We start from the raw sequence: 25,390 nt of genomic DNA on the forward strand, positions 1-25,390 counted from the left end.
CTTATGACATCTTTTATCATCTACCCTTGCCACATACCCTACATACCAATCTATGCTTTCCTCCTTGCCTTGGCTCACAGAGGAAGATGTGTCCCTTGCCCACCCAAGACCAGTGCCATCACTGTGCTCCAGATCTTCTCTCATCTCCTCAAGGCTTCTTCAATCATCCTTCCCTCCTTTTCCACCCATATTCATTCAACAAATATTTACAGAGCAACACTGTATCTGGATGCTTGGGTTTGAATGACAAATGAGTTAGATAATGCTCCAGACCTCATAAAACTTCCACTGTAGTGAGAAAGATAGACCAAAAAAATTGAAATGGATGTAAAGTAAATGAATAGGAAGATAAGGGAATAAGAGGTCACTTTATTTTTGTTTTGGTTTTTGGTATTTTTCCCAGGAAACATGATTTCTTGTTGTTCAGTTGCTAAGTTGTGTCCAGCTCTTTTGTGACCCCATGGACTGTAGCCCACCAAGCTTCTCTGTCTATAGGATTTCCCAGGCAAGAATACTGAGTGAGTTGCCATTTCCTTCTCCAAGGGATCTTCCCAACCCAGGGATTGAACCTATGTCTCCTGCCTTGGGAGCTGGATTCTTTACCACTGAGTCACCAGGTCACTTTAAATAAGGAAGTCAAGGACTTCCCTGATGACCCAGTGGCTAAGACTCTGTGCTCCCAATGCAGGGGACTGGGGTTTGATCCCTGGCCAAGGAACTAAATCCCACATGCCCAATGAAGAGTTGGTATACGGCAGCAAAGGTCAAAGATCCTGTGTAGCACAACTAAGACCTTGTGTAGCCAAGTAGATAAATATTAAATAAATATATAAGGAGGACAGAGGGGAAAAAAAACCTTTTTTTGTGGATGTGACATTTTTTTAATTTAAAAAAAATTTTTTTGGATGTGACATTTGAACTGATGCCTTAAGGATGTGGATATGAACGAATTTTCTGTGTGAAGTTCTGGGGGATGAGGAGTCCAGGTAGAAGGAACAGTGGTACAAGGATCCAGAGAGAAAGAGAAAAGCCAAGGTTGTCTCAATGGCCTATAAGGCCCTCCAAGCTCTAGGCCCCCCATCATCTCTCTGACCTCATTTCCTACTGCCCTTCCCCTCCCTCTGTCCCACCGACCTCCTTGCTGATTTTCAATTATGTCATGTGTACGTTCACCCTAGAGCCTTTGTTCTGGCTGTTCTTACTGCCTGCAAAGTTTTCCTTAGATATCTGCTTGGCTAACTTGCTCACTTCCTTCAAGTCTTTGCTCAAAAGTCACCTTCTCTACAAGGTCTACCCAACTATCCTACTTAAAACGAGTATTCACATCCCCTCTGCCATGGACACTCCTAATCCCCTTATCCTACTTTGCTTTTTCTTTTTCTTTTGGCTGCACTGGCTCTTCATCGCAGCACACAGACTCTGTAGTTGTGGCACACCGGCTTGGCTGTTTCATGGCATGTGGGCTCTTAGTTCCCCCACCAGGGATCAAATACACGTCCCCTGCACTGGAAGGTGGATTCTTAACCTCTGGACCACCAGGAAAGTTCCGCTTTTTATTTGTCTATAGTGCCTATCACCTTGTAACATACTACATAATTTACTTATTCATCAAGTCTACTGTTTTTTGACTACCCCCTGACTAGAACATAAACTTCACGAGGATAGGAATCTTTTGTTTGGTCACTAGTGTGTTCTAAGGACTCAGAAGAGTGCCTCGCACAATGTGGGTGCTTCACACAAATTTATTAATTAAATGAATTCTTCAAAACTCATCTCAGATATCAGGTTCTTCACAGAGTCTTTCCCGGCTGTGAACAAGCCCCACTTTCCCCCAAATTAATTCCCCCTCCTTTCGGCTACCTTTGTATCTTGAACCATTGTTGGATTTTCCAGATAATATTGTCGTTTGTATGTCTAGATCATGAGGGCAAAGTTTGGGACCCATCTGATATATTTCTACATTCTTGTAGAATTATTATTCTTGTCATCTCAGGGCCTGACAATAGTATACATGTATTATTTTGATAAATAAACTAGTAAAGCCACACCAAGATCAAAAGTCCGGAAATATTCTGTTAGTGACCGTGTGGGAAACAGGCCTGCCCACAGTGTTGACAGGAGTGTAAACTGACTGACTTACGCTCCCTGCAGGACAAAGTGAAAAATATCTATCAAGTTAAACATTTACTTCCTAAAATTCTGCTTTTAAGAATGTATCTATCAGGGCTTCTCCTCCGGTGGTCTAGTGGTTAAGAATCCACCTGCCAATGCAGGGGACAAGGGTTCGATCCCTGGTCTGGGAAGATCCCACATCCCAAAGGGCGATTAAGCCCCTGCACCACAACTACTGAAATCTGCACAGAGAGAAGCCTGCGCACCACAACGAAGAGTTGCCTCTGCTCGACTGCAATCAGAGAAAGCTCGTGAACAGCAGCGAAGACCCAGTGCAGCCATAAATAAATAAAATTTTAAAAAGAATGCATCTATCATATTTACTCATTCAAGTATTCCAAGATACAGAGATATTCACTGAGACATTGTTTATTTTATATATATATATATATATATAAAACTTAACTGTCCCACCTGTAGGGCCTTATACAAATTATAGTATATCCATAATAGAATACTCTGTGGCTGCTATGTGAGATGAGACATATCTGTAGGTACAAACACAGAACAAGCTCTGAGATGTATCAAATAGAAAGCATATAATGTAGGTAAACATGGAGTATGACAATATGTGTATTTCACAAAAGGAGAACACTAGATACACATGCTTATATGTTCACAGAGTATTTTGGAAAGATAAACAAGAAACTCTGAACAGCAGCTGCCTCTAGAGAGGAGGACTGGAGTATCAGAAGTCAAGGTGAGGGGGAACACTTATTTTACACTGTATACTCTGTTAGTCTGAATTTTTTTATCATGTATATTACATTTCCAATAATAATTTAAAAAATTTTAATGGTAACGTAAGACTCACAATTGCATATTAGGAAAGGATGGAGAAGGATTCAACCCTCCACTAGGCCTTAGGTGATTGACAAGAAAACGTCACATCTTTTTTAGGAGTTTCTGTCTTCAATCTCTCTCTGGATGAGAAAGGGAAAAGGAGTGGGACTGGAGACTTGGATTAGGAACTTGATCTTGCCACTGAGCTACTCCTGGAAAGATGGTGGCCACGGCCCACTGGAGAGTGTCCAAAGAACCTTGATTAGGGGTTAAGATCCATGTATTATGTGAGAGGCCGTGAGAGTTTCCCTGGGGTGGCTATATTCAGAGTGGGGATACTAAGTAGTCAGTTTCTTCTACAACAAGGCCCAGTCTGATATTACGAACACAGGAAGACTGTCTTGACCTCAAGAATCAGCGCTGGCCAGGGAAGTCTGGGCTGCCAAAGGGTTGGAGCTGGCTCCCTTCCTAGGGAAATTGTCCTGTCATGCAGGGAAACTGAGACAGAAACCTTGACCCATGAAGCAGAGGAAAAGGAAGAGGCGGGGGTTTGGTGGGTTTAGGGTTCCCCAGAGCTCACCTCAGGCAGTGAAACGTGGGAAAGGTCCCTGGGCATTTGGAGAACAGAGTGAAGGACATATGATGTGGGAAATGGCAGGCATACATAAAGGGAAGTGAGTTAGCCAGGTAAAAAAAAAACATTACTCAGCTGTTCTGTTCCTTTCCATCTTCACAAGCCAAAGCAGATATCATAGAATTGAGTCCCTTGTTCCTATGGTTCAGGGTTGGAAGAGTCCTTAAAGATATTTTAGCCAACGTCCTCAGTGATGCTAGAATCCTTCTATGCTCTAGACTCCATTCATACACTCCCAGAACTAGCAATGCCTCAGAGACCACAGGACCTGGTATACAAGGCTCTTCTCCCGCTTTCTCCTCAGGAGAAGCAGGCCTGGAAGGATCTTTCCCCACAGCCTTTCTCTGCCTGGCCCAAGTTCCAGCTCCCAGTAAGAAGCCCATGCCTGACAGAGCTCCACTTTCTTCCTCTCCCAGAGCCAGCTTAAAGTCAGGAGGAGGCACAATGCTGAGAAGCCCAGGAAGTCCCCCAGATTCCTCTGTGATCCGGTCAACTTCATTAAAACGAACTATGTTCCCCGAGGATTTGATCGTGGAGGTGGTGGTGTTTGCTGTATCACAGTTCCTATGGCTACAGGCTCACAGTGAAAAGGGAACAGGTATACATCAACACCTTCCTGTAAAACTGGGATCTGACCTCCTTTATAGTCAAACATGTAGCAGGCCCCCGCGCAAATGGCACAGCATGAATAGAATCAAGAGAGTCCTGAATGACTTAAGTGGAAAAGAACACTAAATGAAATGATGCATGTGAAAGGATGTGTTCTATCCTTGGTTCAGCTTGCATCCTGCATAATTGTTCACCATTCATCATTCATACCCAGAAGGGAGATCATCCAACTGAAAGGGTTGCAAACTGGCAGCTCCCCAGGCCAAATAAAACCCATAAACCTATCTGGTATGAGTTCAGAATGTTTAAAACATGTTTTAAGTCAACTTTTTAAAAATCCATATCTTTTCAGTGAAAAAAAAAATCCAGTTTTCGGTGTCAATGCCCTCCTGTCAAAGGCTCTCAAGAACAAACCTATAATTGAACAAAGTTGGGTTCATTGACTCATTGCAGAAGGAGACCACACAATATGTGAAACTGTGAGACATCTCAGTAAGAGATGCTGTAAATGACTTACTGTAGGACTTGAACTTGTGTTAGGTTTCTGGGGAGGATTCAAGAAAATGAGCTGACTGTGATTTAGATGCTATGAAGAAGTGGGGAGTAGTTCTATGATATCTTAACACTTTTAATCTAAATGATAGGAAGACTAAAGCTATCACTGATAAAGAAGGAAAAGTAATTTATATTAGGCAGGATGTGGGTATTGAGTCATTTCTGTTGTTTGGATAATGTTCTTGCTTTTTGTTCATTTACTATTTATTTATTTGGCTGTGCTGTGTCTTAGTTGCGGCATGCAGGATCTTTTAAGTTGCAGCATATGAACTCTTAGTTGTGGCATGTGGGATCTAGTTCCCTGACCAGGGATTGAACCCAGGCCCCCTGCATTGGAATCTCAGAGTCTTAGTGACTGGACCACCAGTGAAGTCCTTATTCTTATTTTTGACTGGGTTCAGATATAATAACATGGTGGTCTTATTTTTGTTTTGATCCATCACAGTTGACAGAGTGGCCCTGAATCTATGATACTGGTGTTCTGTAAAATCGATTACATTTTATCAAGAGAAAACATCTAGCTGTGAGTTCATACTGGCTCCTATCAACACCAAGGCTGAGATGATAGTGCCAGCCAGCTCCAGGCTGTCAGAGGATGCTTTCTCTTTCTGTCTCCCTCTTGACCAAAGGCAGATGGAGTCATGCTTCAGGATGTTAGCTTACCACCCAGATTTTCACCATTGCAAAGATTTTGTTCATCAGGAAACTGTCAAGAGAAGATCTATATAGTTAGACTAAGGTTAGTCTTTCCTTCTCCTTTTGTTGCCGGATGAATTCTCAAAACCTCTGATAAAATGATGGTTACATACCAGCATTTAAAACTGTGACCAGGACTTCCCATGTGGTACAGTGGATAAGAATCGGCCTGCCAGTGCAAGAGACATGGGTCCGATCTCTAGTCCAGGAAGATTCCACATGTTGAGTAACTTAGCCTGTGCACCACAACTACTGGGCCCAAGTTCCAGGGCCCATGAGCTGTGAATACTGAGCCAGTGTGCTGCCATAATATAAAGTCCACGTGCCTAGAGCTTGTGCCCCGCAACGAGAAGCCACTGCAATGAGGAACCTGCACACCACAACGAAGAACAGCCCCTGCTATTAGTAGTTCCAAAGTCCAGCTTGTCTTTCTTAGCAATTCAAGTTATTTATTTTTTTAGCATAGTCACAGGCTGCTCAACTTGACCTGTATTTATATAGGTGCTTCAAGCTGTGTTTGCCAAAACATGAATTTCCCTTTGGTTAATGAATTTAAATGTAAATTGGTTGTTGGGCTTCTAAGTAGCAGTTGTCATTTACGATGTCTGCTGAGGTTAGAGACAAGATCTGGATCACCTTTTCCAGTAGTATTACCCCTCTCTGGCAAGTATAGCTCATACAGCATGCATGATAATGGAGTAGGTTATCCCTCCTGGGAGTTTTCTTGAATAGCCTGTTCTTAAACAGTCTGCCTCATTTTGGAGATTTCTGGAGAAGTGATAGTTTAGAGTACTTTAAAGGCTCTTAACAATTACCCTGAATACACAGGATAAGTTAGTGTACAGCAGGCAGGTAAAAGCCTGTTGTCTGCATGAGAAGTTAAACCCAGGACTTCCCTGGTGGTCCAGTGGCTAAGATTATGCCCTCCCAATGCAGGGGTCTCAGGTTCAATCCCTGGTCAGGGAACTAGATCCTACAATGCTGCAACTAAGAGTTTGCATGCTGCAACTAACCTGACACATCAAAAAGGAAAAAACATTGGACCCTACTGAGGCATTGATTGTGGTTAGGAGTACCCAATTTGGGGACCCTTGAGGTAGACAGATTCCTTGAATGGATTACATGGTGCTTTCAAGTAAAGTTGGAGTGTCTTAGAAAAGAATAGCAAGGATAGCCCCAATCTTTAGTTCCTATTCCGGATGACCTAGATTTTATAAGGGAGAATCCCTTGGACAGAGAAGCCTGGTAGGCTACAGTCCATAGGGTCGAAAAGAGTCAGATATGACTAAACTGACTGAGCACCAGCATGAGCATAATTACCTTAGCAAAAGCATTTCATTCAAGTCCAAGTTTTGTTAAGACCGAACTTTGGAATTAATTATGTGAGAAAAACTTAAGATCAGAAGGGAGTTGTTTTGAGTAACTACATTGTATGTTAGAAGTTATTACCTTTTTGGTCAACAGGATTAGATAGGGAGGCAATAGTTCCAGGAATGAGGTCAATTCAGAGCAATACCTACAGTCTGAAAAATATGCACCAGACTATTTTTTTTCCTTAAGCAGCAGAAGGAGACCACAAGAGTCAAAAGTAACAAGATGAAAATAGGGAAGACATATTAAGAAAACTTTTAGGGGACCTCCCGAGTGATCCAGGGTTAAGAATCTGCCTTGTAAAGCAGGGGACATGGGTTTGATCCCTGCTTGAGGAACTAAGATCCCACATGCCAAGGAACTAAGCCCTTGTGCCACAACTAGAGAGTCCATGTGCCAAAATGAAAGATCTTGCATGATGAAACTAAGACCTGATGCAGCAAATAAATTAAAATATTTAAATTAAAAAAGAAAACAGTTAATCAAAGAGGATGTTAAAGACAATAGGCAAGATTACTAGGAGAACAAAAGGTAAGGGAAAGGGTACTGAAGAATCAAAAAAGTAGTCTTGTTCTGCAGAATCTGTTCATATGTGCAGTTATCATCTTGACCTTTCATCTTGGACAGAAGCTGCCCACAGTCTTCTGTAAAAGACTGTAAAAGTAGCTTCTAGAAAATGTCTAAGAATGCTCAGTTTGAGGTCTCCCAATGGACTAGAGGCTCAGTACCCTGGAGAAAACAATGTATGTCATTTTACTTAGGAAATATGAGCCAAAAGATAACAACACAATTAAAATTCCAGGAGAAAACATAGAGGCAAGGTAAGTTCTTTGATATGAGTCTTGGCAATGATATTTTGGGTTTGATACCAAAAACAAAGACAACAAAAACAAAAATAAACAAGTAGAACTACATCAAACTAAAAAGCTTCCACACAGCAAAGGAAACCGACAAAATGAAAAGGCAGCCTATGAAGTAGGAGAAAATATTTGCAAATCATATTTGATAAGGGATTAACATCCAAAATATATAAAGAACTCATACAACTCAATAACAAAAAAAAAATCCAATTTAAAAATGGACTGAGAATCTAACTAGATAATTTTCCAGAGAAGACAAACAAATGGCCAACAGGTACATAAAAAGGCATGCAATATCACTAATCATCAGGGAAATACAAATCAAAACCACAATGAAATACCACCTGACACCTGTTAGAATGGCTGTCATCAAAAAGACAAGAGATAAGTGTTGGAGAGGATGTGGAGAAAAGGGAAGCCTGTGCACTACTGGTGGGAATATAACCTGGTGTAGCCACTTTGGAAAACAGTATGAAGGGTGTTAAAAAAATTAAAAATAGAAATATCCTATGATCCAGTAATTCCACTTCTGGATATACAGACAAAGGAAATGAAACCACAATGTCTAGAAGAGATATTTGCACCCTTATGTTCATTGCAGCATTAGTTAAAATAGCCATGACATGGAAACATCCTAAGTGTCCACTGACAGATGAATGAATAAAGAAAATGTAATATTTATTTATTTATGTATTTATTTATTTCAGCCACAAAGAAGAAAAAAATCCTGTCATTCGTGACAACTTGAATGGACCTCGAGACTATTATGCTAACAGAAGTGAAAGTCGCTCAGTCGTGTCCTACTCTTTGCAACCCCATGGACTATACAGTCCGTGGAATTCTCCAGGCCAGAATATTGGAGTGGGTAGCCATTCCCTTCTCCAGGGGATTTTTCCAATCCAGGGATCAAACACAGGTCTCCCACATTGCAGGCAGTTTCTTTACCAGCTGAGCCACCAGGATAGACAGAGAAAGACAAATATTGTATCACTTACAGGTGGAATCTAAAAAATTCAAACAGAGAAAGAGAAAACAGATTGGTGGCTGCCAGAGGCTGGAGGTTGGAGTTGGGGAAGTGGATGAAGGTGGTCAAAAGGTACAACTTCCAACTATAAGATAAATAAGTTTTGGTGATATAATGGACAGCATGGTGAGTATTTTTTAAAATTTCAAAAGAAATCATATATGAAAACTTAAGATACTTATAAAATCAATATAAAAAGTAAAAAAGTTTAAATCATGAGAAAACTAACCCTTATCTTGTATAAACCAAAATATTATGCTGGCATTGTTTTTATATAGCAAATTAAAATGTAAAAACACTAGATCATGTTAAAAACTCCTTTTATCTTGGAATTCAGCCCATTTCTATCTTACCTGTAACTATACAAAACCTATTACATAAATATACGTTTTAGTGCTCACAAAGGAAACATATATAGTTTAGCAATCCTTTCAGACATTTTTTTTTATTATAGTTGACCGTTGAACAATGTGGGAGTTAGGGAACTTAAGGAAGTAACACTCCTCAAAACCCCATCCTCTAGGGCACAACTGACTCCCTCCTCAAACTTAGCTACTAATAGCCTTACTGATAATATAAACAGTTGATTAAAACATACTTTTTATGTTATATGTATTATATACTTACAATAAAGTAAGCTAGAGAAAATGCTATTAAGAAAGAGAAAACACACTTAAGATACTGATTGTATTTGTCGACACTGATACCATATGTTAACATGATGAATCATCTGTCAGTATCAACGTCAATACTGTCTTATATTACACAAAACATTGTAGTTAGTAAATGTACTACTAATATAATATTGTGTGTATTAGTCACTCAGTCGTGTTAGACTCTTTGGAACCCCATAGACAGTAGCCCACCAGGCTCCTCTGTTCCTGGGATTTTCCATGCAAGAATACTGGAGTGGATAGCCATTCCCTTCTCCAGAGGATCTTCCTGACCTAGGGATCAAATGCGGGTCTCATGCATTGGCAGGCGAGTTCTTTACCACTAGCACCACCTGGGAAGCCTGAGTACTACTAACATTGAACATCAAGAATGAAAAGATAGGGAATTCTCTAGTGGTCTACAGGTTAGGGCTCCACGCTTCCACCACAGGGCGCATAGGTTCCATCCCTGGTCAGGAAACTTAAGATCCTGCATGCCGTGCTATATAATTCCATGAAGAGTCTGTAAATGTTTGTGTATAAAAGTTTTGATAAATTTTCACTTTTTTTATTGATCTGTGTATATTTTATGGTTAACAAATGACAAAACATACTAGCATCTATTTATATTTTATGCATTCATAATATACCTTTTTCTTAATTTTTTGATATTTTTAGGCTACACATTTTTTCAAATTATTACAAATTCCCCCTCCAATTTTTCCAATATACTTGGAGATCAAACCCATATTGTTTGAAGGCCAACTGTACTTAACTGAATTGTGCACACTCAACAAAATGTTTTTTTGATTACGCTTTAAACTTCTCCAAGAGAGAATAATGGACGGGAAAAAATGAGAGAAAGCTACTTCAGACAATCATGAAACTATTACTACGGTAATAGTATATGAAACTATTACCAAAAAAAAAAAGCTAATCTGTATTCCCTCTGCAGGAAAAGATAAAATAGTTTAAGTCCAAAAAAGAAACTGTTTAAATGCAAATCCCGCCACCCCAGATTTTGAAATATATTAATACATACACACAAAAGGAGTCATGTTCCACCTAATTTTAAGACATATCTTAGGTGCTTGAAAATAGAGCTATACAATTTAAAAATCAGTATTTATTAATCTCCAAAGTACAGAAAAGAAATATCACCTATGTTAAACAAAACAATCTATTTTTGACTAACATGACAACCCCCTCATGAGCATCTCTTCTCTTTTTGTTCTACCTTTCTTTTTGTGCCTTTCAAATAAAGAATCTTCTTCTTGTCCCAAGTTCTCCAAAATGGCCACTGCAATTCTAAATGGTCCCTAATGAAATTATGTCAGAAAGATAAGGATACAAGCTAATGTAACTGTAAGAAAACATGAAGGAATCAGGAATTTGGCCCAGTTTTAGTTGAGACAAGAGTTCATAAAACAGTGCTGTGCAAACTTGTATCTTTAGAACTTGGCCAAAGACCAATCGTCATTGATCAGAAGCCAGAGCAAATGACCTGATTCTGGGCAGAAGAAGTGAAACAAAGCAGTTCTCTCAGACACACACAGAACTGAGGCAGAACTCCTTACAATGGTTTGGAATGGCAACCTAAGGCAAAGTTTATTCAAAGCACCCTGGTTTGAGGGTCTAAAAGCCACAGTCCCCTGGGCCGGCTGTAGGATCAACTTATTGGGCCTTGGTTGACGAAGTGATTTGTCTGGTTAATTTGGATAACAAATGACACTCCAGCATGCTAACTGACCCTCAAGTGGTTGGCATGCCCAGCTTCTTAGAGGGACAAATGATGTTCAGCCACCAGACACTGTGCAAGAAAGTCTTTGTAATGTTCTTAGACACCCAGGGCTGCATTTCCATCTTGTTCCTATATACTTTTCCTCTGACAGACAAACAATATCCAATGGGGAGACCGTTGGAGCAGACAGATGTAGAAAGTCAGAAAATAAATTCTCCAAGGAAAAATAAAATCTGATTGGATAACCCAAAAACTGAAGAGGATCTCTCTTTTTGGCTGCACCAGGTCTTAGTTGTGGTATGTGGAATCACAGTTCCCTGACCATGGATAGAACCTGTACCACCTGCATTGGCAGTGCAGAATCCTAACCACTTGGACCACCAGGGAAGTCCCTGAAGAGGATCTTATTCCAAGGAAAACAAACAAAATAATTCCCAAACTCAAGGGTCTCAACAAAACATCAGAGCTCAGTTCAGCAAGAACTTACCTCCTAGTCATGGGCAGGATGGCACCTCAAACATTTGAGAGACACAACGGGTCTGAGATGTGCACATTATTACTAGAGTTAAGGATCCCAGTCCACGGTACTGAGGGCTTCAGCTGAATCGCCATGGAGCCTCCATTTCTGACAATGCCCTCCAGGCAAAGACCACCAGGAACACACCTGAACAAGGGAGCCTACATATCATGAGGAACCCATGCTGGGCATCTCAGCAAGTGCATAATAAAAATAGCTTACAGGATTGGGCTTCCCTGGTAGCTCAGACCATAAAGAATCTGCCTGCAATGTGGAAGACCCGAGTTTGATTCCTGGGTTGGGAAGATCCCCTGGAGAATGGAATGGCTACCCACTCCAGTATTCTTGGCAGGAGAATTCCATGGATAGAGGACCCTGGCAGGCTACAGTCCATGGGGTCACAAAGAGCTGGATACAACTGACTGACTTTCACTCACTTGGTATTTCAGGATTGGAACTTTTGTTAGATGATTTTCTTGGAGGGCTTGAGAAAAGGGGAGGTTTATTCTAGGTTGGATGGTGTTAGGAAGTGGGGATAATTCTTTTGGTTGTCTTAATTTTTTCATTTTTAAAAATATTTATTTGGACGCACCAGGTCTTAGCTGCAGCATGCAGAATCTCTAGTTGCGGCATACAAACTTAGTTGCAGCATGTGGGATCTAGCTCCCTGACTAGGGATTGCACCCAGGCTTCCTGCATTTGGAGCAAGGAGTCTTAGACACTGGGAAGTCTCATCTTAGTAATTCTTATCTAGAAATTAGGAGAAATGGATCAGGGCTAAAACTATTCAATGAAGGAATAGTAGTCACTCAAGCTGTGGAGGAGAGGGTTGTGCTTGATCATTTTTGTGGTCTGGGCAATGTTTTGGGTTCAGATATGATCGTGGAATGGTCTTTCAACTCATAAGAGACTGGCTTTGTCTGATGTTGGTGTTCTGTAAAATTGTTTATGCTCAACAGGGCAACACCATAGCCTAGTTAATAGGGCCAGGCTCCTTCCTAGCAATATTGAGGTTTCTGAAGGAAGAGTGTAAACTAGCTCCCAGCCACACCTTTTTCTCTTTTTCATCAGCAACATTTGGAAAAATCCAAATTGGCAGTCCTTTCATAAAGCATGGACTTTGTAGGTCACCACCAGCCCCAGGACTCCCTAGTACCTTGTAACTGGTTCACTCCACTCCTTTGCATTCCTACCTGTTCCCTGGCATTTAAATTTGCACCCCTCACTAAGCAGAAAAGGAACCAAATAAGCCCAGAGAAAAGTGATTTACCCAGGATCACCCAGTGAACTGGTGGCAGGGCGGAAACTATTCAATTTTTCTCATTTTCCCTCCAGCAGGCACCCCGCTAGACATTCAGGTAGACTTCTCTGAGGTGTCAGCCCATCAAGTGAATACAGATGGGGTCCCATAAAAACACTTCTCACCACGCTTTATCAACATGTTTCCAGCTTACTTTTTCCCTCAGGGGTTGGGTGTCTTATGACATCGGCTGGGATTCTAAGACCTTTACTCCAGCCACCCCTGACCTTTTCTGCTTCTCAACTTTGTCCAGTGAGTTTACGCCTGAGGGTCTCTGTATTTGCCTGTGGCTCTTTCTGGAACGCTCCCCCATCACACCTGCTCGTGGCCGCTTTTTCTGAGCTTCAGCTCAGTATCACCTCCTCAGAGAAGCCCCCCATGACGACTTACCTCCTCACACCCTGCCTGCTCTAGCACTACTGCCACCTCCTCTGTGAGGCCACCCCCTCTATCTCCTTTAAGAGCTTCTACGGCGCTTTTCTCTGTCAAATGCGCGGGGCTGGAAGGCCGCGAACTGTTTCCAATCCCCTGCCTCTCTGGACCGGTGTTCCCTTTATGCCCACGAGGCGCTCTGAGAGCAGAAACACGCTGCAGGGACGACGCTTTCCTCAACAGGCAGGTGGCCAAGAGCGTCCTACTTCGGGACCCCAAAAGTGGCGACCAGAGGGCACGTCGCGCGGCAACCGGTTCAGCCACAGCCTAACCTGCCAGCGGCCCAAGGCTACTACGCATGCTCCGCACTCCTGGCCCCGCGAAGTCGGGGGCGGGGCCTTGATGCGCCTGCGCAGGTGCTCGCCCGGCTTCCGGGAGGTACCGGCGCGATGGGACAGAAGGCCAGTGTCGCTGAATAGCGGCCGCGTAGGGGCGTGCTGGCCACCGGTCCGGTCCGAGGGCTCAGGTCTCGGGGTCTCTGGAGCGGCCAGGGAGCGCGAAGAGAACCTAGGGTCGCTGACCGTCGCCACCACCAGGCATGTCCGCCGAGGCCTCGGGCCCGGCGGCGGCCGAGGCGCCGTCCCTGGAGGTCGCTAAGCCCTCGGGTCTCGAGCCTGGCTCCGTCGCCTACGGTCTCAAGCCACTGACCACTAACAGCAAGTACGTGAAGCTGAACGTGGGCGGCTCGTTGCACTACACCACGCTGCGCACCCTCACCGGACAGGACTCCAGGCTCAAGGCCATGTTCAGCGGCCGCGCGGAGGTGCTTACTGACGCCGGAGGTACGCGAACCGCCCTGCTTACCCTCCTGCATCCTCCAGATCCCGCCTCCCTTTCCCCTAGTCGTCGTCGCCCAGTCTCCTCATGCCCCTTCTCTCCTACCGTCCAGTCAGCTCGTTCTCACCTCCTCCGGTGCCCACATCCCATCTCATCTCCCTTTTCTCATTCATTATCTCCCTCCTCCCCCGGTCTTTACCCCAGCAGTAGTAACCAACATTCATGGACCACCCGCCACCCCCTGCCCCTCCAGCTACTCTGCCAGGCACAGTGGTAAGTGATTAAACATGTCAGCTGAGAATATTCATCACTGCGTCCTACCGACACTCCCACCCTTCACCCCTAAGCTCAAAAGACTTGGGATCCCGCCATGCTGGCAATAGCATCCTTCCAGGCAACTTTTCATCAGTTTCTTCCACTCGCCGAGCCTTTTGTTCCGCTCTCTTCCTCAACGCTGCCAACAACCATCCCGGAGTGTTAGAGGATTTTGTCTGTCTCTATTCCCCTAACGCAGATCCTTGTACACTCTAGGAATCTATCTATACAGACTGTAGAAGGAGGGGGCTGCTTTTGCTTTGCCAGGGACGCCAGAATGGAGAGTGGACAGTTCTCCTCACCAGGTGAACCTTACCCTCTGAAAGTGTTGCATTCAGCTCCGTCCCCCACATGCCCAAGTGGAACTTTAAAGTTTGAAGGGGGGAGGGGGAGATGATTCAGAAGGGGTTGAGAATTCAGAAGGGGTTAAGAATTATGAAAGCCGGCAAATAAAAATTGGGGCGGTATCGCTCAGCCTTCATATGCCTGAAGGTGAATAATTTTTTTTATTGAATAAGTATTTGTAAATGTCAGTTAGTATTAGAAATAGTTTGGGGGTTGGGTAGGGGAGAATAACCAAACATACAAAAACGAGAGCAAAGCATGTGATTTCAGATAGAAATAAGTTTATAAAGTAGTGAAGTGGTGGGTGGGGTAGACATTCTCAATAGGGTGGTCAGAGTTAGCACAAGAGGTTAGGGGTTTCTTTCTTTTTTTTTTTTTTTTTTAGGGGTTTCTTGATAAGGTCATCTGTAGGTACTTTCTCATAATGAGAACCTTCTCAGTGTAGACCAGACTTGGGAGGGAATTAATTCTCTGTGACTGAATGTGTTTAAAAAATAAATAAAAGGCCCATGGGAGAACTCACTAGAGATGTTTTAAAGGGATTTTCTTGGATATGGCAGAGGCCTGAGACAGGTTGACATTCAGATTTGTGGCTTTGGAATCCTTTTTTCATAAATATAGTAGCTCTGTGGCCTTCAGCAAAGCCATCCTTTCTTCTGCCTCTCCCCACCCCACCAGGTTGGGTGCTGATTGACCGGAGCGGCCGCCATTTTGGTACAATTCTCAACTACCTGCGGGACGGGTCTGTGCCTCTGCCTGAGAGCACCAGAGAGCTGGGGGAGCTGCTGGGCGAAGCCCGCTACTACCTGGTGCAGGGGCTGATTGAGGACTGCCAACTGGCCCTGCAGGTGAGCGTCCCTTCCCCACCTCCTGAGTCCCACCGCGATGCCTAGGTCCCAGCCAGTCCACCTGTTACACTGCCACAGGAATAATGATCCTTAAACACAATCCCAATTTGTTCTCTCCTTTGCTCAGCAATCCCAAGGAATGCCCTTGTCGCTCTAAGTTAAAAAAAAATTCTAACTTTAAATTGTAATATAATGACCTCCATGATCTGGTTCTAACCTGGGAGGCAGCATTCCATCACTTCCATGACTTTAAGTAACTTTTATTTCTAGCAATGAAATACCGTGGAAGCAGCCCCTCCCGATAAAACAGGGTTGGGGGTTCCAGAGCCCCATCTGCTGGGCTTCTCTTCTGGGGATCTCTTAGAATTCTGAGGAAAAGAGGTTGGAAAGGACAGCCAGGAGATATGGGTTAATGTCACCTCCCCCACTGCTGACTGAGTGACCTTGAGTGAGTCAGTTTCTACCTCTGGCATTCTGTTCTCATGTTCCAGAAGATAGGGAAATGAGAAAAATACGTGCGATGTAGTGAGTTTCACAGAAAGCCTTTTATTCTGTTCTATTTTTACAATGTTAAAAGTGTCCTTTCTTTTATGATATAATATTAATAACATAAGAGTTTCTTTTTTGATGCCCTTTATATATTAAAAAGTGGCAACTATGAACAACTTTCTGTTGTCTTGGGGAATACTTATTGGTCCTTGAAATCCAAAATATAAAATTCCTTTGGGCAATAGCTGTGTTTGTTTTTCAAGCTTTTTGACTATATCTCATAGAGAAAAATGCATTTTTTATATTCATCTTTGTATAACCGAGGGCTTACCAGGTGGCTCAGCTGGTAAAGAATCCGCCTGCAATGCAGGAGACGTGGGTTCGATCCCTGGGTTGGGAAGATCCCCTGGAGAAGGGAAGGGCTACCCACTCCAGTATTCTGACTTGGAGAATTCCATGGACTGTATAGTCCATGGTGTTGCAAAGAGTCAGACACGATTGAGCAACTTTCACTCACTTATATAATTGAAGTAAGAGTTCTATAAAATGATACTTTTAGTGAAATACACTCTGATATATTATGTTTTCTTTCTTTCTAATGCTATTTGGGACCCATTAAATTTATTTCATGGCCCATCATGAGTTACCACTTGCAGTTGAAAAACATTAAACTAGATGATTTTGGAAGTGCATTCCTGTTTGGTAGCTTTACATGTATCTATTGTTATCTCATATCCACTGTGGTTAGGGTCTGTCACCCCCTTGTACATTTGTTTGACATAAAAAGAAACATGAGGGAAGCTGGGGATACATCCAGGGTCAAAGAACCGTTTAAGCAGCAGAGCTCCAAGTCTACCCCAGTTTATCTGACTCCCAAGTACAGTACTTTTTCTTCTGTGCTCCAGCTGCCGCCTTTCAAAGTTTTCTCAAGGCTGTTCCCATCCCCAACTCAGCTAGAATATGCATATTTGTATGGAGGTTTGGGGTTTGTTTTTAAGATTCAGGTACAGAGTATTGAGTTCATCATACTTCTCATGTGTGCACTTAAACATCTTTAGTCTCTGCAGATCTTTTCACTTTTCATTTTTCCTTCATCCCCGATCCCCTGCCCACTTCCCTCGTTTTCATAGGTACCCCTCCAGTTCTAATGTTTTAATATGTTTGCTTGGATTATGTTTGTACCCTTGAAAAACTATAAAGTGTTGCTTTGTATACATAAGCATTTTAAATTTCCATAAATGCCTTTGAGCTATGGATTGTGTGTTGTTTCTTAATTCAGCACTTTTTCCAAGTTCTGTTCATGCTGCTGTACGTATGTTTAGTTCTTTGCTTCTAACTGCTGCGCAGGAATCTGATGTGCATTCGTAATATTTCATTTATACATTCTCCTGAGTTCGGAGACCTAGACTGCCTCCTGCTTCCTGCCCCCACAAATGATGCCACAATGAGCATCTTTGTACCTGTGCCCTCGTGGGTCCTGGATCAATGTTTCGCATGATTATAGTTGGGATTGGAATTGCTGGGCCACGGGACACATACAGATTAATTTCAGCAAGTATCATCTGATTACTCTCCCGAATGGCTGTAGCACCTAATATTGTTGATGAGCAATGCATAAGGAATCCCATTTCGGCATATCTTCAACAACTCATGGCATCACCTAGCATTCAAATTTTGTCCATCTGTTTGGTATAGAGTGATCTAATTTAATTTGCATACTTCTGATAATTAAGCATCTTTTCATATACTCACTAGCTTTTTTGGTTTCCCCTCCTGTCAGTTGCCAAGTCATATTCTTTACCAAATTTCCTATTGAATTTCCTTTCTCTTGTTGCTTTGCTGGAGATTCTTACATAGTTTAGTTCCTAGAGAGAATTAAACCCTATTATTCTAGGACGTATACTTTACATAATAAGTTAACTTCTGTGCATATAGAATGGTACTATTTATCAGACATTTTCAGAAGAGTTGAGAAAATAGTTACTCAGATTATTTGCTGGGTTTTGATATTCAATAAGTAACCCCGGTTGAGAAAGTCTGTTTCCGATAATAATTTCTAGTCAGTTTTAGATGTTGCCAATCATTTCACTTAGAATGTCATCTATCTGTGGCATCTGTTGTCGAACAGAAATTGTTAACTTAAAAATTATACATAACCATTTATTATTTTTAAAGTGTATGTAAGTATTATAGAAATTTAGAAAACACAGATAATCAAAAAAATAAAAGCACCAAATACTCTTCCGGGTCTTTTCCTGTGTGAGTGTGTTTGCTAAAATATGATTATGGTGTATGTGTTGCTTTGTAATCTGCTTTTTTTGTTTGTTTGTTAATAATTGCCATCTTTGCATGTCAGTGAAATTTTATCTAACATCAAGGGCTTTTACATATTTCTTCATTTGCTCCAGCAATGTCTGTCATAGCTGGTTCACATCTAAACCAGTCCAGTCTAGATTCTTGCATTACATCTGGTTATTATGTTATTTTTCCAACCCAAAGCAGTTCTATTTTTCTCATAATACTGACCACCAGTTGTCCTGCACAATGACCTACTTTCCAAATTTGCCTGATTCGGTTTGTTAACCCTCACCCTCTCTTGAGTTTTTCTAAACTAGATGGTAGATTCAAAGGCTTGATATAAAAAATTTTGATTAGAAAACATTTAAAGTAATGTTACATATTTCACACTGTATCAAGACATATAGTATTGTTAATATGACGCATCATCATTGACGCTCAGAACTGGCCACTAGATTCAAGTGGTGATGGTTTGCTCCTTCGTTGTAGTTCCGTTCCTTCATTGCCAACTACGGAGTAATTTAGGTGCTTTATGAATGGCAGCTATCGATCAACCACACGTCAATTGTCAGTTGTCACCAGAATCAATAATTTCATTAGTGTTGTAGAATAATTATAATTCCTTCAATGTTACATGGAATTATTTATAAAATCATGCTTTTCATTGTCAACAGGAGAGACTCTTGAATTTAATATATTCAAATTCCCCCCCCCACAAGATTGGGATCTTGTTTAAGTTTATTCTGTATTTTTTTATTAGCTTTATAATTTTATCTTTTGTATACAGAATTCACTGTTGTAATTTGAATTATGAAGGGATTTAACTTTTTTGTCCTCTGTGGAGGGGACAGTGCCATCTACTTCACAATCTGTGGTATCCACTGTCCAAGAGAGCCACCAGCAGGTTTTTTTTTTTTTTGCCTCTTGCTTTTATTCAGGTACCTGAATAATCAGTTCCTTCCCACACTGCATAGGACTAACCTATGTAACCAGTAGGAGACTGCAGAGGTGATAGTGTATGACTTCTAAAGCTAGGTCATAAAAGACATAGTAGCTTCTGCCTCTCTCAGATCACTCACTGTGGGGAAGTCAGATGCCATGTGAGCATACTCAAGCAGCGCTAGGGAGATGTCCACTTGGTGAGGAACTGAAGCCTCCTGCTCATGGCCAGCACAGACTCTCAGCCAAATGGGTGAACTATCCCAGAACTGGATCCTCTAGGCCCATTCAAGTCTTTAGATAACTACAACCCTGGTCAATGCATGGACTCAAACTTTGCGAGAGACCCTGGGCCAGGACTACCTAACTAAGCCGAGCTCAAGTTCCCGACCCACAGAAACTGTGTGAGATAATAAATGTTTATTGTTTTAAGCTGCTAAGTTTGTACTAATTTATTACCCAGTAACAGATAACAGATTGTGGTATCTGGAATGCAATTCTGCCAAAACAAAACCTAAAATGTGGGAGTGGCTTTAGAACTGCAGAGTGGGCAGAAGTTGGAAGGACTTTGAGAAGAGTATTAAGAAAACCCTAAAAAGCTTTAGAGTATTCATAGAAGTCTGATGACCTTTGAGGAGGCTGCAGTGTGACATGTGTTTCCTGGAAAGTGGTGGAAAGGGGATCCTTGTTATATAGTGGCAGAAGTAGCAACACTGTCTCTGATAGTAATATATTAATAGAAAGTAGAAAACATACCTAATGAACTGGGTGATCTAGCAAAGAAATTTCCAGACAGAATGTTAGGTACCACAGGTTTCTTGTTGCTTTTACTAAAACAAAAGAAGAGAGGGTAAGCAAAAGGGAAAAGAATTGAACACAAAGGAGCCAGTAATTTGGGGGTGGGGGGATGCTTGAACATTCCCAGCCTTTCAAATAACAGCTGACGTTAAAATTAACAAATGGCTTCCAAGCAAAGAAAACATACAGGGCATTCTCAGTATGATATGGTCTAAAGATGAAGCTGAGGATGCGATTGTAAAATCCTTTGTTAAGACATCAGCACTGTAATGGAATGGGACTTTGGGGGAATCTTAGGAAGAGGTGGTGAATATGTTTTGCATATGGGAGGGGTTTGAATCAATGGGGGCCAAAAGATAGATTGGAGTCATCCTCCAAGGCAATCGTCAGTGATTCTTATTCCCTTACATTCATTCCCTTGTGTTGTTCCCTTCCACATTGAATAGGGATAACAAAACTAGATCATAAAAGACTGTGAGGGGACTTCTCTAGTGGCTCAGTGGTTAAGAATCCACCTTGGAATGCAGGGAACCCAGGTTCAATCCCTGGTCAGGGAACTAAGTTCCCACATGCAGCAGGGCAACTACTGAACCCAAGTGCCACAGCTCCTGAGCCTGTGTGCCAGAATGAAAGATCCCACGTGTGCTACTAAGACCAATGCAGCCAGATAAATATTAAAAAAAAAAAAAAAAAAGGCCTCTGCTTTGCTCTCTGTTGGATTATTTGCTCTGGAGAAGCCAGCAGCCATATTGTGAGGACATTCAAGTAACCCATCACAGAGATCCAAATGACAGGGATCAAATATTTCCTGCCAATAGCCAGCATGAACTTGCCAGCCATATGAATAAGTTTTCTCAAAAACAAATCCTCCAGATGAAGACAGCCTCAGTTTACTGCAACCCCAGCTGACTTGACTGCACCCTCATGAGAGGCCCTGTGCCAGAAGCATTCAGCTAAGCCATCCTGAATTCCTGACCCACAGAAATGGATAATAAGTATTTGTTGTTGATTTAAACTATTCCGTTTTGGAGCAATTTGTTACACAGCAATAACTAATACATACTTGCCCTCACTGATTTGTGATGTTCTCTATAAATATCAGTTTTCATTTTATATATATATAGATATATCAGTCTATTTCCAAGTTCTCTATTGTATTTCATTGTTTTTGTTTGTTTCCACACAAGACCTACACTGTTTTCATTATTGTGGCTTTGTAAGGTATTTTAATATCTGGGAGGGTCAGTCTCCTCTTTCTTGACTCTTTTTAAAAATTGACCTAAGTAAGAGTAGAATTGTTCTCCCATATTAATTTTAGTAAAAATCTTAGGTGTTTCTAAAAACAACTCTGGAATTTGTATTAGAATTGCACATCTGGTTTTTCGGTTGGGGGAGGTGAGAGGGGTTTCAGCATGAGAATTCTCAAAGGCAGAGAAGAGGAAAGAAACCTCTGTGTCTGGTTCTAGTTCTCCCTCCAACCTCCCACCCAGTCCGGTTCATTCATTCGCCAGATATTTATTGAGCATCTACTGTGTACTAGGTGCTTATTCTCTAGAAAGAGACTATGAGCAAATATACCAAAAAACGAGAAAATGTGAGGACCTGAGTGCCATGAAGAAGAAAGTGAATGGAGAGTGTGAAAAGGAAGAAGTAGAGGTGGCTGCTTAGCCATGGAGCCTAGGGAGGAGGACTGGTACCCTCCTAGGGGCGCTAATTGCATCGATATCCGAATGGCATGAAGGGCCGGCCATACAGACAACTGAGTGCTGGCCGTTGCTGGCAGTGGCAGCAGCAAAGGGCCCGGGGGGCACAAGCCGGATGCAGAAGGGAACAGGCGGGGCTCAGCCTGGCAGGCAGGGGAAAGTGGCAGAGCTGAGATCAGAGAGTTCCCACGCGGACCACTGAGGAGTCTGGATTTTTCTCCCAGAGGCAACAAGCAGTGTTGGAAGGCTCTTAGGCAGGGGAGCAAGTGACCTTTGGTTGTGCTGTTAATCACCTTCCGCTTCTTCTCCAGCATAAAAGGGAGAACGTGTCCCCGCTGTGCCTCATCCCCACGGTGACATCTCCCCGGGAGGAGCAGCAGCTCCTGGCCAGCACCTCCAAGGTGAGGCCCCTGAGCCCTGTAGGGTGGAGGCTGGGCACCTGTCCCGGCAGCCTGACCCCCACCTTTATCCACCCTCTTTTCCCCAACAGCCCGTGGTGAAGCTTCTGCACAACCGCAGTAACAACAAGTACTCCTACACCAGGTGACCCCCTTGGAGGTGGGGAAGTGCAGTGGGTGGAACCCTGGGCTCCAGCATAACCCACGGGGAGGGTTATGGCCACACGGGGTGTGGAAAGAATCCTGCCTGGATGCAAATTCCAGCTTTGCCACTTACCCCCTGGGGACTTTGGAGAGGTCATTTTCCTTGTGAGCTTCAGGTTTTGGGGGTTTTTTTGAGCTTCAGTTTTATCAGTAAACTGGGGTCCCAGTGAGGATTAGATGATAATGACTAGCATTTCCTAAGTGCTTGCTTTATAAGAGGCATGGCTCTAAGTGCTTTACATATATTTACTCACGAACCTCACAGTCGTTGGAAGTATTATTGTGATCTCCATTTTACAGATGAGGCAATTGAGGCAGCAAGAGGTGAAGTAATTTGCTCAGTGTCACTCAGTTAAAAAGGGGTGGGGCGAGGATGTCTGGTGAGGCCACTTGCCTCCAGAACCTGCACAGGTAGATCCCTCTGCTGTACTGAAACTTGCTGAACAAATGCTGCTTCCTTTCCAAGGCCTGCTGGGCAGGACTAGAGTACTGGGTCTCAGGTCCCCTAAAGCTGGGGTAAGGGGGTGGGTTGCAGAACAGAGGGAAGGAAGACCGTCGTGCTGAGGCCTCCTGGCCCCCCTGGTCCTTAGCACTTCAGATGACAACCTACTTAAGAACATCGAGCTGTTTGACAAACTGGCCCTGCGCTTCCACGGGCGGCTGCTTTTCCTCAAGGACGTTCTGGGGGACGAGATCTGCTGCTGGTCTTTCTACGGGCAGGGCCGCAAAATCGCCGAGGTGTGCTGCACCTCCATTGTCTATGCCACGGAGAAGAAGCAGACCAAGGTCAGACGGGGTTCGGGGCCTGGTCAGGGAGGGCTGTGGCGGTGGGCAGGATCAGCACCCTGGACAGAGGCAGGTCATCCAGTCAGGCCTGGGAAGTCCATCAGTGGGAGTTAGGAGCTGGAGTTCCAAGTTTTGGGGGTCTTAGCTCTGTAACCTTGGCAAGTCATCTTAACTTTCTGTGGGTCTCTGCTTCTCTACCTCTGAAAGGAGGGTGTTGGATTAGAACGGTATTCTTATTCTAGGCCAGCTGGGTTTCAAAGCTATCTTGAAAGAATATGTGGTTTTGGGTTTTGTGTGTGCATTTTTCTGTGTAGAAGGACTGTACCTGTCATTAGATTCTTAGAAGGATCTAATGACCCAGAGTAGGTTCTTAAAACTTGAAGTGTTTGGAACACACTGAGATCGTAGGCCTTGAGTTATTACCATGGCAACCATCATTGGAGACGTTCTAAGCACTGCAAGAGGCTTGAAACCAAGGTAAATGAGATGCTGAGTAAAGAACAAGCCCTCTGTCATGACATCTGTCCCTGAAGATCTTATCACCCTGGTCCCTCTGACCTTGACAAGAAGGGTGTGCCTCAGGTACACAGGAGATCTTGGAAGTCTCTAAGCACCCAGTGCTGTTCACACCTTGCTGCCTTTGCACTCACCGTTCCCTCTTAGGATTATATTTCCTCATTCCTGTCTGCTTTTAGTGAACTTGTGCTTAATCTTTAAGACATAAGCCAAGCATCACTTTCTTTGGGACAACTTAGCTCATGAATTTTCAAGACAACCACCCCAGAAAAGTTGGTCTTACCCCCCTCACAGCTAAACACAGCACTGATTATAGTCTGCTGGGGATGGGGCTGTGGAGGGTGTTTACTTCAGCAGCAAGGGGTTAACTTCTTGAGAGCAGAGCTGTATCTTTTTTCCCCTATCTCTCTAGCACTAGCCAGGCTTTCATCACACTACAGAAGCTAGGAAACATTTATTGAATGCATGAAGGAATGAATAACCCAATTTCCAAGTAGCTTCCTCTGTAGTTGGGAAGACAGGAAGATAAACCAGTAATGAGAATGCAGCTCGTTAAAGTTTTGTTGTTCATATCCCTCCGAGTCACACAAAGGGAACCCTTAACCACCTCTTCTTCCCTTTCTACTATTCTTCACTCTGCCTCATTGCTTTGGCCTTGATGCTGATCTAAAGATACACCGAGCACACTCCTGCCCCAGAATTCTTACACTTGCTGTTCTCTTCTCAGACTGATCTTTCTCTAGTTCTCCGTCTGGTTTCTTCCCTCCTTTCCTTTGGCTGTTGGCCAAATGTCACCTCAGTGAGGCCTTCTCTGAGCTCTGTCTTTAAAGTTGTAACATTCCTTCCCTTTTCCATAACATTTGTCATCATCTGACACTTTATGTCTTATTACGTGTATGTCTGGGTCCGCATCCTAGAATGTAAACTTCCTGCGGACAGGAAGTTAGCCTGTTTTATTCATTGCTATATTCCCCGGTGCCTAGAATAATGCCTGGTACTGTGCAGTCACTCAATAAATATTTGTCAAATGAAAAAAAAAAAAAAAAATACCAAGAGACCTAGCAACAAAGGACAAAGCAAATAACTCTGCCTGACTTCAGAGCTGGACCTCACAGCATAAGCATGACTTTGCTGAGTAAAGCCATTGCAAAGAGGACAGTCCAGGCTCAAGGAACCTGTGACTGGCGGCTAGGCAACCGTAGAGGCTAGGAGGCCTGCCAATGCAGGAGCAGCCTGGGGGAGGGGATGGCTGTACAGTCGGGCCGGAAAGGGAGCTGGGGGTTGCTGGCCTTTTGCAGGTGGAATTCCCAGAGGCCCGGATCTTTGAGGAGACCCTGAACATCCTGATCTACGAGACTCCCCGAGGCCCAGACCCAGCCCTCCTGGAGGCCACAGGGGGTGCAGCTGGAGGTGGCGGGGCTGGCCGAGGGGAGGATGAGGAGAACCGAGAGCACCGTGTCCGCAGGATCCACGTCCGGCGCCACATCACCCACGATGAGCGTCCTCACGGCCAACAGATTGTCTTCAAGGACTGAGTTTTGCCCTGAATTTCCTCTAGCCACTGGGACCTGAGTCCCTCTCTCTTTTTCCCTCCTCCCCCTTCCCAGATCTTTGCCCACGGCTTTGC

At 43.3% G+C, this 25,390-nt stretch overlaps 1 protein-coding gene across 1 annotated transcript; it reads left to right on the top strand.

Annotated features, from left to right (window-relative positions):
- The first annotated feature begins 13,705 nt into the window (after positions 1 to 13,705).
- On the top strand, positions 13,706 to 25,374 carry KCTD13 (potassium channel tetramerization domain containing 13). The gene is made up of 6 exons (XM_065920343.1): positions 13,706 to 14,129; positions 15,463 to 15,632; positions 22,171 to 22,260; positions 22,350 to 22,402; positions 23,052 to 23,247; positions 25,062 to 25,374. Exons 1-6 carry the CDS (start codon positions 13,886 to 13,888, stop codon positions 25,296 to 25,298), a joined length of 990 nt encoding a protein of 329 aa, XP_065776415.1. The 5' UTR covers positions 13,706 to 13,885; the 3' UTR covers positions 25,299 to 25,374.
- The last annotated feature ends 16 nt before the right edge of the window (positions 25,375 to 25,390 follow it).

Source organism: Muntiacus reevesi, chromosome 2, assembly GCF_963930625.1.
Source record: "Muntiacus reevesi chromosome 2, mMunRee1.1, whole genome shotgun sequence".
In the NCBI taxonomy this organism is placed as follows: domain Eukaryota; kingdom Metazoa; phylum Chordata; class Mammalia; order Artiodactyla; family Cervidae; genus Muntiacus; species Muntiacus reevesi.

Coding starts and splice junctions, on each gene's coding strand:
- KCTD13 (XM_065920343.1), top strand. CDS start 13,886: ATGTCCGCCGAGGCCTCGGGCCCGGCGGCGGCCGAGGCGCCGTCCCTG. Junction 22,403..23,051: donor AACAAGTACTCCTACACCAG/GTGACCCCCTTG, acceptor CCTGGTCCTTAG/CACTTCAGATGACAACCTAC. Junction 23,248..25,061: donor CGGAGAAGAAGCAGACCAAG/GTCAGACGGGGT, acceptor GGCCTTTTGCAG/GTGGAATTCCCAGAGGCCCG.